This window comes from Delphinapterus leucas, chromosome 2 (assembly GCF_059928025.1).
Source record: "Delphinapterus leucas isolate spDelLeu-1000000601 "Yukka" chromosome 2, BTC_Dleu_Yukka2, whole genome shotgun sequence".
NCBI classification, from domain to species: Eukaryota; Metazoa; Chordata; class Mammalia; order Artiodactyla; family Monodontidae; genus Delphinapterus; species Delphinapterus leucas.
In genome coordinates, this window is record NC_143130.1 from 95,582,465 (window position 1) to 95,600,444 (window position 17,980).

General features: G+C 38.1%; 1 protein-coding gene across 3 annotated transcripts in view; it reads left to right on the forward strand.

The window, feature by feature from the left end:
• Nucleotides 1-17,980, forward strand: part of TTBK2 (tau tubulin kinase 2) — a 145,662-nt gene that overhangs the window by 31,466 nt on the left and 96,216 nt on the right. For all 3 annotated transcript variants that reach the window (XM_089907330.1, XM_022587320.2, XM_089907329.1), the window contains exons 2-3: nt 2,769-2,904; nt 8,394-8,541. In XM_089907330.1, coding sequence (XP_089763456.1) covers nt 2,836-2,904; nt 8,394-8,541 — 217 coding nt within the window. In that variant the 5' untranslated portion in view covers nt 2,769-2,835. The remainder of the gene's footprint in view (nt 1-2,768; nt 2,905-8,393; nt 8,542-17,980) is intronic.

The following is a 17,980-nucleotide window of genomic DNA, read 5'->3' on the forward strand; positions in this document are numbered from 1 at the left end:
TTTTTTATTTTACATGCCATTTGTCTTGGGTCATTTTGTCATTTATATGGGTCATTTTGTTCTTTAGGATCTCCATAATCATGGATTTAGCTCATTGTATCTTCATGTTGTCATTTAACATGTACCTCGATCCCTCTTATTTTTGTAAACATATAATTAAATCTAGAAGCTTGATTAGATTTAGAGGTGTTTTGTTTGTTTTAAGGCAAGAGACTTCATAGGTGGTACTGAGAAAATTTGTTGCATCTGTCAGGAAGCACTTCATGTTTCATTGTTCTACCTTTTAGTGATGTTAACGTTGATCATTGAGTTCAACTTGATCCTTCCATCTTAAAGTTCTCCATCCACTTTTTACCTTATGGTTTTAGCAGCTATTGATGGTCATTGCCTAGATTCATTATTTAACCAGGGATTGGAAAATGGTGATTTTCTAAGTCTATAATTTCTTCTGCACTTACTAGCTGTGACTATTCTCTAAGGAAGAAGTTGCCTTCATCATCTCTTTGGTTTCCCCGAAATACTGTTCATATCAGAAAGGCAGGATAAATGCTTGATTCTTTCTATTTATTTGACAATTTTCAGAATAATGAGTTGTGCCTTAGCAACCTCAAAAATTCTTTTTTCTTTTTTGAGTGTCATTATGAACTCATGAGTGTTTATTTTTTTAATTAATTTATTTTTTATAAATTTATTTTTATTTATTTATTTTTGGCTGCGTTGGGTCTTCATTGCTGTGCGTGGGCTTTCTCTAGTTGTGGCGAGCGGGGGCTACTCTTCATTGCAGTGCGTGGGCTTCTCAGTGCAGTGGACTCTCTTGTTGCGGAGCACAGGCTCTAGGTGCACAGGCTTCAGTAGTTGTGGCACGTGGGCTCAGTAGTTGTGGCACGTGGGCTCAGTAGTTGTGGCTTGTGGGCTCTAGAGCGCAGGCCCAGTAGTTGTGGCGCATGGGCTTAGTTGCTCCATGGCATGTGGGATCTTCCCGGGCCAGGGCTTGAACCCGTGTCCCCTTCATTGGCAGGTGGATTCTTAACCACTGCACCACGAGGGAAGTCCGTTTATGTTTTTGATGTTTTTCAATCACTGCAGTCACCATTCTTGTATCTGCTCAAATTGTTTCATCTTTGGCAAATGAGAATTCTTTCACTTGTCTCTGTATTCCTTTTGGCTTGTTAGTAGTAGTACTGTTAACATTTTTGCTTCCTGATTTGACAAGATGCCCCAAGTTCATTGTGCATAATTTCCTGTGCCAGACCAGGAATAAGCCATTTCTTCAGGGAGCTCTTATTTCTTTTAGTGGCATATGATGTTTAGACTTCACAATCTGGAGGCAGGGATTCTCATGGCTACTGAGTTATCATTGCTTTTAAGCGTTTTCAGGCCGATCCTCATGCCAAATTTTCTATCATAATTTGATTGTCTGATACTTGTTACGTAGTTGATTCCTAGGGGCATTTCTTGGGAACAATATTCTTTGAGTTCTGTGTGTTCATAACTGTTTCCTTTAGCCTTGAAGGTTACTTTGGCTTGATAGAACACGCTTGGCTCACATTTCCCTGGATACTTAAATATTCAGTAAGCTGTTTGTGCCAATGTCTGTTCCCAGTCTGATTTTTTTCCCCTTATGTATAATTTGGACTTTCTGCACATACGTCCAGTGAAATTTTTTTCCCTTTAAAATTCAGTAGCTTTACTAGACTGTGTTTTGGCATTAACCTTCTTCTGAGTTGTTTTCCCAGATATGTAGTATACCATTTCAACCTGCAGGTTTAGTCCTTTTTTAATTTCCAGAAATTATTTTCTTGAATTATAGTGGCTAATATTTGTTCCATCTCATAGCTTTGGGGTTTTTATTGGCGGCCTTTTATAATATGTATTTTATATTTACTTTGTCTTTTATCACTTTTAATTTCTAAATTTCTTCTTAATTTTTTTTCATTTTTCCCTTTATTTTTTCTCCCTTAATTTTATGTTGTTTTCGCTCATGTCTCTTCTACTTGAATCTTCATTTCTTTTCCTTTAATTTCTGTTCCTTTTCTGAATTTGCTCAGATTTCTTTTTATGTCTCTCTGTTGCCTAGCTCTCTCATTTATAAGGTTTTCTAATTATGATTTATGTTCTTTTAAAGCTTCTTTTTCTTACTTTCCTTTAGTTTGTTCTGTAATTAGGTTACAGCATTATCTCCTTTAGGCCATATTTTTCTGCAGTATCTTCATTTTCTACAGGTATGTTGTTCATGTTGTTATCCTTTTTTCTTACAATATCATTGTATTGGGTTTGATCAACAGACCTTTTCTGTGGCTTATGTTTATTTCCTATGCACTTTAAATGCATTTTGTAACATTAAAATTATATTAGCTCTGGTGATGTTAAGCTCTAAGTTGCAACCTATTAAACTGTAAGCTGTTGTAAATTAGGTACGATTTTTTTTTTCTTAGCAGTGTGTTGGACTAAGGATAGTAGTCTGGGTCAACTGCCATTGACACCATGCTTGTCCTGAGGTCTAGCAATCTCAGTTATTGTAAATTATATTTGTGTTATAATATAATGCTTCTTTAATGTGTGGCTATTTCACTGGACATCTGTAATGGAAAGCTAAGTACTTTTTTTTACATGTACTAAACAGATTTTAGAACTGAGTTTGTGGGGTTTTTCCCCTCTTTCCAGCAAAGCAACCTAATTAATGTATAGGATTAGTAGTGTTACTTGGTGCTGGAATGTTTGTGTTAATTAGTTAGTCCTGATATGCTGCTGTGTTTCTTTTGTTTCAGGTTAAATGGAAACCACCCTTGGGAGCTGGATGCCTGTGTAGCCATTCTATCACATCAGTGAATTGCAATGAGTGGAGGAGGAGAGCAGCCAGATATCCTCAGTGTTGGAATCCTGGTCAAAGAAAGATGGAAAGTAGTGAGTATACATCAGGGAAAGAGAGGGGTGGGTGGGGGGAGGGGCTGCCTACATATGAGGGGGTAACTTTTGGTATCTTGATAAAACCATTTCATTAGGAAATAATACATATATTGCTTATATGCCTAAAGCAGTTATTTTTGGTTCTTTTCCTATGATTAGGTTCTGTTTATGCCCTAATTCTTATTCTTGCTGCTTATAGGAGTAAATTTTCCTAAACTCTGATAGCTACTATTTTTTTTTTAATTTATTTATTCATTTATTTATTTTTGGCTGTGTTGGGTCTTTGTTGCCGCAGAAGGGCTTTCTCTAGTTGCGGCGAGTGGGAGCTACTCTTCGTTGCGCTGCACGGGCTTCTCATTGCGGTGGCTTGTCTTGTTGCAGAGCATGGGCTCTAGGTACGCGGGCTTCAGTAGTTGTGGCACACGGGCTCAGTAGACGTGGCTCGCAGGCTCTAGAGTGCCGGCTCAGTAGTTGTGGTGCATGGGCTTAGTTGCTCCACAGCTTGTGGGATCTTCCCGGACCAAGGGTCAAACCCGTGTCCCCTGCACTGGCAGGTGGATTCTTAACCACTGCACCACCAGGGAAGTCCTCTGATAGCTACTATTGAGTAAGGTAAATAAAAGTATACTTGGGGAAAGAACAGTTGAAAAAAAAATACAGTACAGTGAACTGCCCTTTTTTATTTTTTAATATTTTATTAAGGAAAATTGTAAGTATACATTAAAATAGTGAGACTGTTATAAAGAACCTCCAGGTACTCATGCCCCAGCTTAAACAGTTATAGACTGATGGTCAATCTTGTTTCATCTCTTTAACTTCTCTCCCAAAACATTTTGAAGCAAATATTTTACCTTAGCATTTCTCTTTATGCACTTCAGTATATATCTCTAAAAGATAGACTTCTTCTTAAAATATAATCATAATATCATTATCACTTCTAGAAAAGCAATAATTTCTTAATATCATTAGGTATCCTTCCAACTTTCACATTTTCCTAATTGTTTTGTAAATTATTTTTAACAGTTGAATCAACCAAATCCAAGTAAAGTCTGGATATTGCAGTTGGTTTACATCACTTAAGTTTCGTTTAATTTCTAGGTTCCTCTTCATCTCTCTTTTTTTCCTTACAGTTTATTTATTAACGAAACTAGGTTATTTGCCTGTAGAATTTTCCAGTTTGGATTTTTTCTATTGCTTCCATGTGGTGTTAACATGTTTCTCTGTCCCATGTATTTTATGTAAACAGTTAGTTATTTAGAGAGGCTTGATGGATCTGACTTCAGGTTTGTTTATTGAAGTAGGGGCATTTCTTTTTTCATAAAGAGTATTGTGAACTTTGGATGGGAGGCATATAATGTCTTATTGCCCATCATTTTTTGTGATGTTAGCACTATTGATCATCATTGTCTAGGTCTGTTAATTCATTAGGGATTGCAGACTGGTGATAGTCTATCATTCCTTCATTTATTAGTTGAAGTACATCTATGAAGAGAAATTTCCTATCATTAACTATCTGACTACCCTGAGATACAGTTTGAATAGGAATACAGGATAAATGCTTGATTCTTTTCTTAATTCACCAGTTTTCAAAATAATGAATTGGTTCCCTAGTATCTTCTAAAAGTGACCAATGAGGGCTTCCCTGGTGGTGCAGTGGTTGAGAGTCCACCTGCCGATGCAGGGGACACGGGTTCGTGCCCCGGTCCGGGAAGATCCACATGCCGCGGAGCGGCTCGGCCCGTGAGTCATGGCTGCTGAGCCTGCGCATCCAGTCTGTGCTCCGCAATGGGAGAAGCCACAACAGTGAGAGGCCGGCGTACCGCAAAAAAATAAAAAATAAATAAATAAATAAAAGTGACCAATGAAATTTTTAAAAATATAATTAAGAATTCATGGATTTAAGCATATTTAATGTGTTTCAGTCCACATTAGTTATCATTCTTATTGATTCTAGTTATCATTCTTACTGATGTGCAAATTGTCTCATTTGACTGAGGGGACATTCTTCAGGTTGTCTCCTGAGTGCTTTTAACATGATCCTAATAGTCTTTTGATGGCTTCCTTGCCCTAGACTTGGAATCTGCCATCTTCCCTCCTATGAAAGAAGCTATTTTTGTTTTGGATATATTTAAATATATTTTATGGCTATCCAGTCTTTGGTAACCAAAGTTTTGTTCCATTAGCAGGTTTAGCAAAGCTATTTAATAGTTTCCTTAGTCTATCAACAGATTGGAAAAAGAAGATTCTTCCTTTAGAAATAAAAATTTTGTTTCTATGGTACAGTGTTTTACTGATTAGGCAAATCAGTAGGCTTTGAAATTTTACTTGAGGAAATATAAGAAAAGAACCTTTTCATCATCATGGACTGGTGCAGGGAGATTCCAGCAATTGGTAATCTTTAATGTAAGTCAGGCATGAGTGTTTCTTTGGTGGGAGCTTTGTGTTAAGTGCTGTGGTAAAGGTTGGCTTTCTTCAGTAGACATATCAAAAGGTGACAAATGAAGCTACGTCTGGCATAGTTGCTTTGTCCTGGTAATGAGAGCTAATAAATGTATGGAGCATGTCCCCCAAATTTGAGAGTCATAGTGGCATTTTTAGTAAAAAATCACAGGCTCATTGTTAAGGATGGTGTTTTGGTTATCTACTGTTATATAACAACTGCATCAAAACTTAGAGGCTTAAAACAGTCATTTATTTTGCTCTGCCTGGGTGGTTTGTCTCATAGCCATGTGGCACTAGCAGGTTTGGGGATTGGAAGGTCCACTTCCAGATGGCTTCTTTGGTGCCTGGGGTCCTTAGTTCCCTTACCCCCAAACTGGTGGCCCATTTTCTAGGACCTCTCTACCGGGCTATGGCTTCTCAGGATGGACACACTTTTTACATGGTGGCTGGCTCTTGAGAGTGTTCGGTTGGTTAAAGTAGTCACAAGATCCACCCAGGTTTAAGAGGGTGGGGAAATGGACTGTGCCTCTTGATGGGGGAGTGGCGGGGTCACATAAGAGCAAAAAGGATGGGCACTATTTTGTGGCCATCTTTAGGAAATACAGTCTGCCACAGTCTTACCTCTATTCTTTCCCTAGTCTGCATATCACCATCGTACTAAATTACCTCTGTCTCTTTGCCGTATAAACATTGGTGATGTCTTAGGGTTTTGTTAAGCTCAATAAAAAAAAAATTCATGCTCTATTATTGTTCAAATGATTTTATATGAATAGACCAAGGAGCAAAATCATTTATTTCAGGTTAGAATTTTTGGTCTGTTGTTTGGTAAGGTTCTTTGTGAGGTAAAAACATGAAGCCAACTCGCATCAGAGTCCATAATTAGAAAGATGTCTCTTTGGTACTGTTTATGACTTTTTAGAGTTACACAGTCTTTGTTTAATGGACAAAATATAAATAATCATAAGATTATTATGATTGGGCCCCAGTCAGGGGCCAAAAAAGAGAATTTATTTAACTGAAATTAAGTTCTGGAACTTTTTTTAGTCCCAAACTCATATCAGAGTTTCTCGTGGTATCTCTTCCCATCACCAAACCAGAATAAGGAAGGATTATGGCTCATGTATACAAAGCAGTAAATAGTTATTTAGCAATAATTATATACTTACCACTTTGCCAGATGCTATGGGGGAAGTAAAAAATAGAAGGAGTGGCCCTCTCTTTGAAGAAGATTAGTTTCATTGTAGGGGGATAGGGCATTGACAATGGACAGTTAAACAGTATGAGTTGAAACACTGTATAGTGTATTACTACAGGTCATACCTGAGGTATTTATAGTAAAATGATTAATTAAATGATTAAGCACATAATTCCTGTAGAAATTTGGAAGAGATAAAGGAATCAACCTAGATGCAGAAATCAGTACAGACCGTGTGGGGAAAGAAGTAGGACTTGAGGTGAGGCCTCTGGGGTGGTTAAGATTTAGGACCCTGTGCCTCCAGTGATGACTTCCTGCATTATATCACATCCTGGCTGCTTGATAACGTGCTAAGGAGAAGACTGAGTTTCAGGAAATGGAAGAAGGCTAATGTCATACTGTATCTAGGTTGAAGTATATCACCTCCCCCCTCCCACCCCAGTTTCTCACAGCTCTACAGTTCCAGTGTCACTAGCTCTTCAGAACTTGCTTTTATTTTATTTTATTATTATTATTAGTTTTTTCTTTTGCGGTACGCGGGCCTCTCACTGTTGTGGCCTCTCCCGCTGCGGAGCACAGGCTCCGGACGTGCAGGCTCAGTGGCCATGGCTCACGGGCCCAGCTGCTCCGTGGCATGTGGGATCCTCCCGGACCGGGGCACGAACCCGTGTCCCCTGCATCGGCAGGCGGACTCTCAACCACTACGCCACCAGGGAAGCCCTATTTTATTATTTTTTTAAACTTTTTATTTTATATTGGAGTGTAGTTAATTAACATAGAACTTGCTTTTAATACTCAAAGATCCCGATATTCCCCAGTTAAGCTAACACATTTTATTAGGGAGAATATTAAGTGTTTGATGAAAGTATTTATTTATTTATTTATCTATCTATCTATCTATCTGTCCCACGTGGCTTGCAGGGTCTTAGTTCCCCAACCAGGGATTGAACCCCAGGCCACGGCAATGAAAGCACGAGCCCCCAACCACTGGACTGCCAGGGAATTCCCTGATGAAAATATTTAATTTGATTAGAGTTTACTATTATTTGAACATATGGATATATAGTGAACACTGGAATAGTTTAGAACAGGAGCTGTTCTGTGGAGCCTGTTCAGTGCCTCAGAAAGGAGGGTAAATGGTGCTGAGAGGGCTGGGCTCTGGCTGCCCCTGTCCCTTCTCCAACCTCCCCACATATATATCTCAATCAGGTTCCAGATAAGATTTCAGCTGGCAGAAAGATTTTATGGATTTAAAAAGTCTTCAAATGATTGCCTTAGAATTAGAAAAAATAGGGTTGTTGAGGGGTATTTGTGGGAAGTGAAGCTTTCAGATATTGTGTCTTTTATGATACTTCTGATGCTGGCTGTAGGCCAGATTTTAAAATTGTGGCTGAAATAAAATGAGTACTTTTTGTGGACAAAACTGTGAGAAGGGCTTCCCTGGTGGCGCAGTGGTTGAGAGTCCGCCTGCCAATGCAGGGGACACGGATTCATGTCCCGGTCCGGGAAGATCCCACATGCCACAGAGCGGCTAGGCCTGTGAGCCATGGCAGCTGAGCCTGCGCGTCCGGAGCCTGTGCTCCGCAGCGGGAGAGGCCACAACAGTGAGAGGCCCGTGTACCACAAAACAAACAAACAAACAAACAAAAAACTGTGAGAAAAGATTTTGATGTTATTTCTAGGTATTTGTTCTTGGCATATGCCTAGTTAACAATGTTGAGATCTTTTATCATAAAATAGGGATAGGCAAATTATATATTATTTTCTAAATATAAGAGATGAATTAGTTTCTAATTAGAATCTTCTAGTAATTTTGTGTGTGTGTATTCTTATTTTATTTCCCATGCAGTTGAGGAAGATTGGGGGTGGGGGCTTTGGAGAAATTTACGATGCCTTGGACATGCTTACCAGGGAAAATGTTGCACTGAAGGTGGAATCAGCTCAACAACCAAAACAAGTTCTGAAAATGGAAGTTGCTGTATTGAAAAAACTACAAGGTAAGCTTCTTGTATGATATACCAAACAGTTTATAATTTATTGTTACCTTTGTGAACCTCAGTTACATTCTCTAACTATCAATTGAATATTCTGGTGTCAGCTTGGTTTAAACATGCTGAACGTTTTTCTTATGGAAATTTTATCACTAGTAGTTGTAGAAATACTGATTGCTTAGAGTAATTGGACTTTGGGAATTCCTTTTCATGGTGAGCAAGGATGAGAGAGAGTGAAAAACCTGAAACATTCTGCTTTAGAAAGTGTTTTCATAATGTCTGTTATGGTAAAACTTGCCTTTTTAAAAAAAATAGCCAAACATGAATACCTCTGAGTTGTTTCTACTTATGTTTTTGGATGTTAAACATGCTTTAATCCCATTAAGGAAGCTGCCTTCAAATCACACTGAAGGATGGATTAAAAATAATAGTATTTGTTATATGTTGATTTCATTAGCTTCAGTTTAATCGAATAACTCTTTCTGGCCCTGTCATCATTTTTGAGGTCCATTTTATGACTTGGATCCCTATTGTTTTACCACAAGCATAAATAACTATTTTTCCGACATCAATCAAGTGATTAAAACCCTGAATACATGGCTAGTTTGATTCATCTTTGTATTTTCAGTTTATGACATAATCTGGTATTACTGATATTTAATATTTAACTGTTTTATCTGAATCAAAATTAAATAGGGGTGATTAGCACATTAAATGATCTTGTTAAGCTCTAGAAGGTTTGATATTGCTATGGGACATTCATTAGCATCTAAAGGAATTTAGTACTAACATAGAGAGCAAAGGAAGTTGCTATAATTGGTAGAAATAACTTTAGTTGGTAGAAATAGCAAGGACAAAATGCTGTGTATACTCTGGTTTCTCTTCAGATTGAATAAATCTTTCGCCTTTTACTAAAAAAAAAAGTGCTATGTAGCTTAGGACTCTCAAATTCACGGCTGTGCAGTCTCTAGGGTGAATGTGCTGTCTTTGTGAATCACTGATGTGATGATGTCTGGAATTCTAGTAAATAAATTTCTGTTAATGAAATGTGTATTATGTATTCTGGCAACATCCATTCTTTTAATCATTGCTCTTCCTTAAGCTTTCTCATTGTCCGAGTTTCTCTACTAGTTGGCTCATTTCATTAGAGCATGATGCTAATAAAATTATAGCTCTGTTTAATAGTTACTTTTAGCTTAAACTTAGCTTTCCTAAAACATGGAAAATCAGGAAGACAGTGGATAGATCAGCACCCATTGTCACTACTAGAAAAAATGGATGACTGGAGAAGAAAGGATAGAGGAAAGGATGGTGTTCTCTTTTTCTCACCTTTTCTGCTTTTTCCCTATTTCTTTCGAGCTGTTTCCAGCTCAGTGACATAGGGGCCACAAACAGGTGCAGCTGGAGCTACCTCTTCGTGGTTTGCACGGATCCCAAGAGATCTGTTTTACTTTCAGCTAAGTCCATAAAGGGTATGTCAACATCAGCTTGGCTTGGACGGTGCTGCTTCACCTGTCTTTCTCCTACTTGGTCCTGAGGAGATGCTTCCAGATGAGGCAGGATACAGCTTTGTAGCCCTTTCAGTAAGTTCTCCTGCCTATTTTGGCCATGGTTTACTTAGCATTGTATGTGATAAAGCTTGAAGAACAGTTTAGTACCTTTTAATGGGTGAATTAGAGATCCTTGGATGTTGAGTCTGTCCTTTCCTTCTTATTTTATCTTTCGTACTATTACCTAAAATGTTCTTCTTTCTTGCTTATTACCACGTGACATCCTATGCCTCAGGACTCTTCACTTTCCAAAATAAGTAGATTTTTAATCTTTTGGTCTGTATTTCAATGGACAGCCCTTGACTTTCTTTTCTTGGCTTTCTGACTGTGCCTTCTGCATACTTATGCCTCACAATTTCTTTTTGTTGAAGGTGCTTTGGAATCTGTACACTTTGAGAACATTTTTATGGGGCTGAGCTGCTTGCTGCTGCCTGCCTGTTGGCATAATGATTTTCTTACTCAGTGACCCCAATAAAAAGACTAAATGTGAAAGGAAAAGGACCAGAGGCTAGCCCTTTATAGGATTGGTTGGTTTAAAGTTGATGTTTAAAGTTGATGTTCAGTTTTTGATAACTGGTATAGGATTTGTTTCTTTGTTTTTTTTGTTTTTTTTGTTTTTTTGCGGTACGCGGGCCTCTCACTGTTGTGGCCTCTCCCGTTGCGGAGCACAGGCTCCGGACGCACAGGCTCAGCAGCCATGGCTCACGGGCCCAGCTGCTCCGCGGCATGTGGGATCTTCCCGGACCGGGACATGAACCCGTGTCCCCTGCATCAGCAGGCGGACTCTCAACCACTGCGCCACCAGGGAAGCCCTGTTTCTTTGTCTTTTTATGATGAATTTAGCCTGAACCCTAAGTTTTGTTTCTTTTAAAAATCAATCCCCCTATTTAAAATTCTCATAATGTCTTTTCCTGGATTCCTTCAGTTCTGAGTTTTCTCCCAGTCTTTCCTGTACTTAACAATCCTAGATTCCCTCGGCTCGTGCATAACTCTCATAGTAGTATGTTCCTTTCTAATTGGCCCTAAAGTGCGAAGGCCTTAGCATTTTACCTCATCTTTCCTCCTTTTTTTTTTTTTTTTTCTTCTTTCCTTCTGAATGACCTTCCCCACACTACTATAAGAGATAACTCTCTTTTCAAAGCTCTCTGAAATATTCTGGATGTATATCCTACAATTCTCTATTGAATCAAGCTAAACTCCTGAATTATACTTGGGTTTTACAAATGAGTCTGAATGTTTTAGTCACTGCTCAACTAGACCACTTGTCTATAGGCCTCTTAGGTAGTACTTCTATACTGTTATTCTCTGAAGTTTCCTTATTAAATAGAACTGTAAAACTTATTAAGCTTTTCCTTTTATCAATATCATTGTTCAGAGCTACATCTCTATATAACCATTTATTTGTGTTTCTTCGCTCAGTTTATGACTATACTATCTTCAAATCTTTGTTTTCAATTTATTTGCTTTGACACTGTGCAAAGCGTTATTGCCTCCCTACTCTGTTAGATTCTTTTTTCTCTCTTCTCTCCCATCTTAATAAATATTTTATAGGGACATTCTACCAATCTTTACTTCTCCATTTTTATGGTCTCTTGAACTCTATCTCACCGCACCACTCTTTTTTTTTCATTCTAATAAATAAGTTTTATTTGCAGTGCTGGTACAAGAGGGGAAAAAAACCCTTTTGTCCTGTGATTCCAAATCTGATCGCTAGTAATTCTGCAGTACCTACCATCAATACTTTTTTTTTTTTTTTTTGCTGTACACAGGCCTCTCACTGTTGTGGCCTCTCCCATTTCGGAGCACAGGCTCCGGACGCGCAGGCTCAGTGGTCATGGCTCACGGGCCCAGCCGCCCCGCGGCATGTGGGGTCTTCCCGAACCGGGGCACGAACCCATGTCCCCTGCATCGGCAGGCGGACTTTCAACCACTGCGCCACCAGGGAAACCCCATCAATACTTTTTAAAAAGATAGATTTCCTTTCCAATCTTAACAAAATTTTATACATGTCTAGAATCCTGCAGTGAGACAGGCAAATCTTAAATTTGTTTTTTTCCCCTAAATTTTTATTATGAAAAATCTTAAATATACATAAAAATATAATTGTATAATGAGCATTCATGTACCCGTTACTCAGCTTCGGTAAGTATCAGTGTTTGGCCAGGCTTGTTGCATCTATATCCTACATTTTTTCCCAGCTTGCTGAAGTATTTCAAAAGAAATCCTAGGCATCATATCATCTGTAAACTTCACTATGGGTCTTTATCTAATAGATAAGGTCTCCATTTTTATTTTTTAATGAAAATAGTCTTTATTTCAGAGTTATGAATTACAGGCCAGTAGGAAATCTGTTGGGTTGAGGTTGGGGCAGGGGTGTTTGGAAACATATCAAAAATTGACAGACATTACTTTGCCTGTAAGAGCTTTGTTGATGGTTGATGATTTTGTGAATCCATTAAATTATATCTATTGGAATATAGAAAGTCTTAGTCACTTATTCCCTACCAAGAAAAAAAAAATGATATGAGAAGTAGCTTATGTTAAACATTAGGAAAATTTGGGGAAATCTGTATTATTGAGAAAGTGAAATTACTATGGAAACTCTTCAGGTGACCAGTTTTAAGAATGGATTGGAGAATCTCATTGGCGAGGAAGCCCATGTTCCAGTGTTTCTTTTTTTAATTAATAGACTTTACTTTTTGGTACTGGTTTAGGTTTACAGAAAAAATGAGCAGTTTCTACAGTTTCCTCTATTAATAAACCCCATCTACAGTTTTCTCTATTAATAACATCTTGCATTAGTGTAGTACATTTGTTACAATTGGTGAACCAGTATTGATACATTATTATTAACTAAAGTCCATAATTTACATTAGGGGACTCCTTTATTAATAACATAAACACTATAGTCTAAAACACCTAAGGAAAATAAGTTATTTCTCAGTACCATATAAAATCTAGCAGCCAGTGTTTAATTTCTCCTGCTATCTCAAAAATATCCTTTTACCACTGAGTTGTTGAAATCAAGTTTCACGTCACATGGTAGGGACATTGCATTTGGTTGACATCTCTCTTAAGTCTCTCTTAATATGTAAGAGTTCCCCCTCCCCTTTTTTTTTCTTTTAAATTTTGGCCTTGCCATTTATTTGTTGAGAAATGAAGTTCTTAGTTTGATAGAATAGTCCACATTCTGGATTTCATTGATCACATCCTTGCAGTGCCGTTCCTCTATCCTCCACATTTCCTGTGAACTTGTAGTTAGACCCAGAGGCTTTTTTAAAAAATAAATTTAATTATTTTTAAATAAACTGCGTTGGGTCTTCATTGCTGCGTGCGGGCTTTCTCTAGTTGTGGAGACTGGGGGCTACTCTTCGTTGCGGTGTGCGGGCTTCTCATTACGGTGGCTTCTCTCGTTGTGGAGCACGGGCTCTAGGTGCACGGGCTTCAGTGGTTGCGGCTCGCAGGCTTTAGAGCTCAGGCTCAGTAGTTGTGGCACATGGGCTTAGTTGCTCCGCGGCATGTAGGATCTTCCCGGACCAGGGATCGAACCTGTGTCCCCTGCTTTGGCAGGTGGATTCTTAATCACTGTGCCACCAGGAAAGTCCTGAGTACATTGTCTTGATCCATTGTTTCTACAGCGGTTGCAAAATGGTGATTTTTCTAATTCTCTTATTCCTTCCAAATTTCTGAATTGGAATTATTCTACAGAGTAGAACTTTATTTCATTAGCTGTTTGTTTCCCCTGAAATAATAGTTACTACAAGAAGGGTAGGATAAAGGCTTGAATTTTTTCCTTTTTATTTACCAATTTTTAGAATACCAAGTTGTGCCCTTTTGTGAATAGTGAAGTGTTTTTCGTTTGTTTTAAAATTTTATTTTATTTATTTTTTTATACAGCAGGTTCTTATTAGTCATCCATTTTATACACATCAGTGTATACATGTCAATACCAATCTCCCAATTCATCACACCCCCACCCCCTGCCGCTTTCCCCCCTTGGTGTCCATACGTTTTTTCTCTACTTCTGTGTCTCAGTTTCTGCTCTGCAAACCAGTTCATTTGTACCATTTTCTAGGTTCCACATATATGCGTTAATATACGATATTTGTCTTTCTCTTTCTGACTTACTTCAGTCTGTATCACAGTCTGTAGATGCATCCATGTCTCTACAAACGACCCAATTTCGTTCCTTTTTATGGGCGAGTAATATTCCATTGTATACATGTACCACATCTTTATCTATTCATCTGTAGATGGGCATTTAGGTAGCTTCCATGACCTGGCTGTTGTAAATAGTGCTGCAATGAACATTGGGGTGCATGTGTCTTTTTTTTTTCTTTATTTTTGGCTGCATTGGTCTTCATTGCTGTGCACAGGCTTTCGCTAGTTGAGGCAAGTGGGGGCTACTCTTCGATGTGGTGCGCGAGCTTCTCACTGAGGTGGCTTCTCTTGTTGCAGAGCCTGGGCTATACGCGGGTGGGCTTCAATAGTTGTGGCACGCGAGCTGAGTAGTTGTGGCTCACGGGCTCTAGAGCGCAGGCTCCGTAGTTGTGGCGCACGGGCTTAGTTGCTCCACGGCATGTGGGATCTTCCCAGACCAAGGTGCGAACCCATGTCCCCTGCATTGGCAGGCGGATTCTTAAGCACTGCACCACCAGGGAAGTCCCTGCATGTGTCTTTTTGAATTATGGTTTTCTCTGGGATATGCCCAGTAGTGGGATTGCTGGGTCATATGGTAATTCTATTTTTCAGTTTTTAAGGAACCTCCATACTGTTCTCCATAGTGGCTGTATCAATTTACATTCCCACCAACAGTGCAAGAGGGTTCCCTTTTCTCCACACCCTCTCCAGCATTTGTTGTTTGTAGATGTTCTGATGATGCCCATTCTAACTGGTGTGAGGTGATACCTCATTGTAGTTTTGATTTGCATTTCTCTAACAATTAGTGATGTTGAGCAGCTTTTCATGTGCTTCTTGGCCATCTGTACGTGTTCTTTGGAGAAATGTTTATTTAGCTGTTCTGCCCATTTTGATTGGGTTGTTTGTTTTTTTAATATGGGGCTGCATGAGCTGTTTATATATTTTGGAGATTAATCCTTTGTCTATTGACTCGTTTGCAAATATTTTCTCCCATTCTGAGGGTTGTCTTTTCGTCTTGTTTATGATTTCCTTTGCTGTGCAAAAGCTTTGAAGTTTCATTAGGTCCCATTTGTTTATTTTTGTTTTTATTTCCATTACTCTAGGAGGTGGATCAAAAAATATCTTGCTGTGGCTTATGGCAAAGAGTGTTCTTCCTATGTTTTCCTCTAAGAATTTTATAGTGCCTGGTGTTACATTTAGGTCTTGAATCCATTTTGAGTTTATTTTTGTATATGGTGTTAGGGAGTGTTCTAATTTCATTCTTTTACATGTAGCTGTCCAGTTTTCCCAGCACCACTTATTGAAGAGACTGTCTTTTCTCCATTGTATATCCTTGCCTCCTTTGTCATAGGTTAATTGACCATAGGTGCGTGGGTTTATCTCCGGGCTTTCTATCCTGTTCCATTGATCAATATTTCTGTTTTTGTGCCAGTACCATATTGTCTTGATCACTGTAGCTTTGTAGTCTAGTCTGAAGTCAGAGTCTGACTCCTCCAGCTCTGTTTTTTTCCCTCAAGAATGCTTTGGCTCTTCGGGGTCTTTTGTGTCTCCATACAAATTTTAAGATTTTTTGTTCTAGTTCTGTAAAAAATGCCATTGGTAATTTGATCGGGATTGCATTGAATCTGTAGATTGCTTCGGGTAGTATAGTCATTTTCACAATATTGATTCTTCCAGTCGAAGAACATGGTATATCTCTCCATCTGTTGGTATCATCTTTAATTTCTTTCATCAGTGTCTTATAGTTTTCTGCATACAGGTCTTTTGTCTCCCTAGGTAGGTTTATTCCTAGGTATTTTATTCTTTTTGTTGCAGTGATAAATGGGAGTGTTTCTTTAATTTCCCTTTCAGACTTTTTATCTTTAGTGTATAGGAATGCAAGAGATTTCCATGCATTAATTTTGTATCCTGCAACTTTACCAAATTCATTGATTAGCTCTAGTAGTTTTCTGGTGGCATCTGTAGGATTCTCTGTGTGTCGTATCATGTCATCTGCAAACAGTGCCAGTTTTACTTCTTCTTTTCCAATTTGGATTCCTTTTATTTCTTTTTCTTCTCTGATTGCTGTGGCTAGGACTTCCAAAACTATGTTAAATAATAGTGGTGAGAGTGGACATCCTTGTCTTCTCCCTGATCTTAAAGGAAATGCTTTCAGCTTTTCACCATTGAGAATGATGTTTGCTGTGGGTTTGTCATATATGGCCTTTATTATGTTGAGGTAGTTTCCCTCTATGCCCACTTTCTGGAGAGTTTTTATCATAAATGGGTGTTGAATTTTGTCAAAAGCTTTTTCTGCATCTATTGAGATGATCATATGGTTTTTATTCTTCAGTTTGTTAATATGGTGTATCACATTGATTGATTTGCATATATTGAAGAATCCTGAATCCCTGGGATAAATCCCACTTGATCATGGTGTATGATACTTTTAACGTGTTGTTGGATTCTGTTTGCTAGTATTTTGTTGAGGATTTTTGCATCTATATTCATCAGTGATATTGGTCTGTAATTTTTTTTTTTTTTTGTAGTATGTTTGTCTGCTATCTTTTGGTATCAGGGTGATGGTGGCCTCATAGAATGAGGTTGGGAGTGTTCCTTCCTCTGCAATTTTTTGGAAGAGTTTGAGAAGGATGGGTGTTAGCTCTTCTCTAAATGTTTGATAGAATTCACCTGTGAAGCCATCTGGTCCTGGATTTTTGTTTGTTGGAAGATTTTTAGTCACAGTTTCAATTTCCTAACTTGTGATTTGTCTGTTCATATTTTCTATTTCTTCCTGGTTCAGTCTTGGAAGGTTATACCTTTCTAAGAATTTGTCCATTTCTTCTAGGTTATCCATTTTATTGGCATAGAGTTGCTTGTAGTAGTCTCTTAGGATGCTTTGTATTTCTGTGGTGTCTGTTGCACCTTCTCCTTTTTCATTTCTAATTTTATTGATTTGAGTCCTCTCCCTCTTTTTCTTGATGAGTCTGGCTAATGGTTTATCAATTTTGCTTATCTTCTCAAAGAACCAGCTTTTAGTTTTATTGATCTTTGCTATTGTTTTCTTTGTTTCTACTTCATTTATTTCTGCTCTGATCTTTATGATTTCTTTCCTTCTGCTAACTTTGGGTTTTGTTTGTTCTTCTTTCTGTAGTTCCTTTAGTTGTAACATTAGATTGTTTATTTGAGATGTTTCTTGTTTCTCGAGATAGGCTTGTATAGGTATAAACTTCCCTCTTAGAACTACTTTTGGGGCATCCCATAGGTTTTGGATCTTTGTGTTTTCATTGTCATTTGTCTCTAGGTATTTTTTTATTTCCTTTTTGATTTCTTCAGTGCTCTCTTGGTTCTTTAGTAACGTATTGTTTAGCCTCCATGTGTTTGTGTTTTTTATGTTTTTTCCCCTATAATCGATTTCTAATCTCATAGCATTGTGGTCAGAAAAGATGCTTGATATGATTTCAATTTTCTTACATTTACTGAGGCTTGATTTGTGACACAAGGTATGATCTATCATGGAGAATGTTCTGTGTGCACTTGAGAAGAAAGTATAATCTGCTGTTTTTGGATGGAATGTCCTCTAAATATCAATTAAATCTATTTAATTTATCAATTAAATCTGGTCTATTTTGTCATTTAAAGCTTGTGTTTCCTTATTTATTTTCATTTTGGATGATCTGTCCACTGGTGTAAGTGAGGTGTTAAAGTCCCCCACTATTATTGTGTTTCTGTCGATTTCCTCTTTTAGAGCTGTTAGCAGTTGCCTTATATATTGA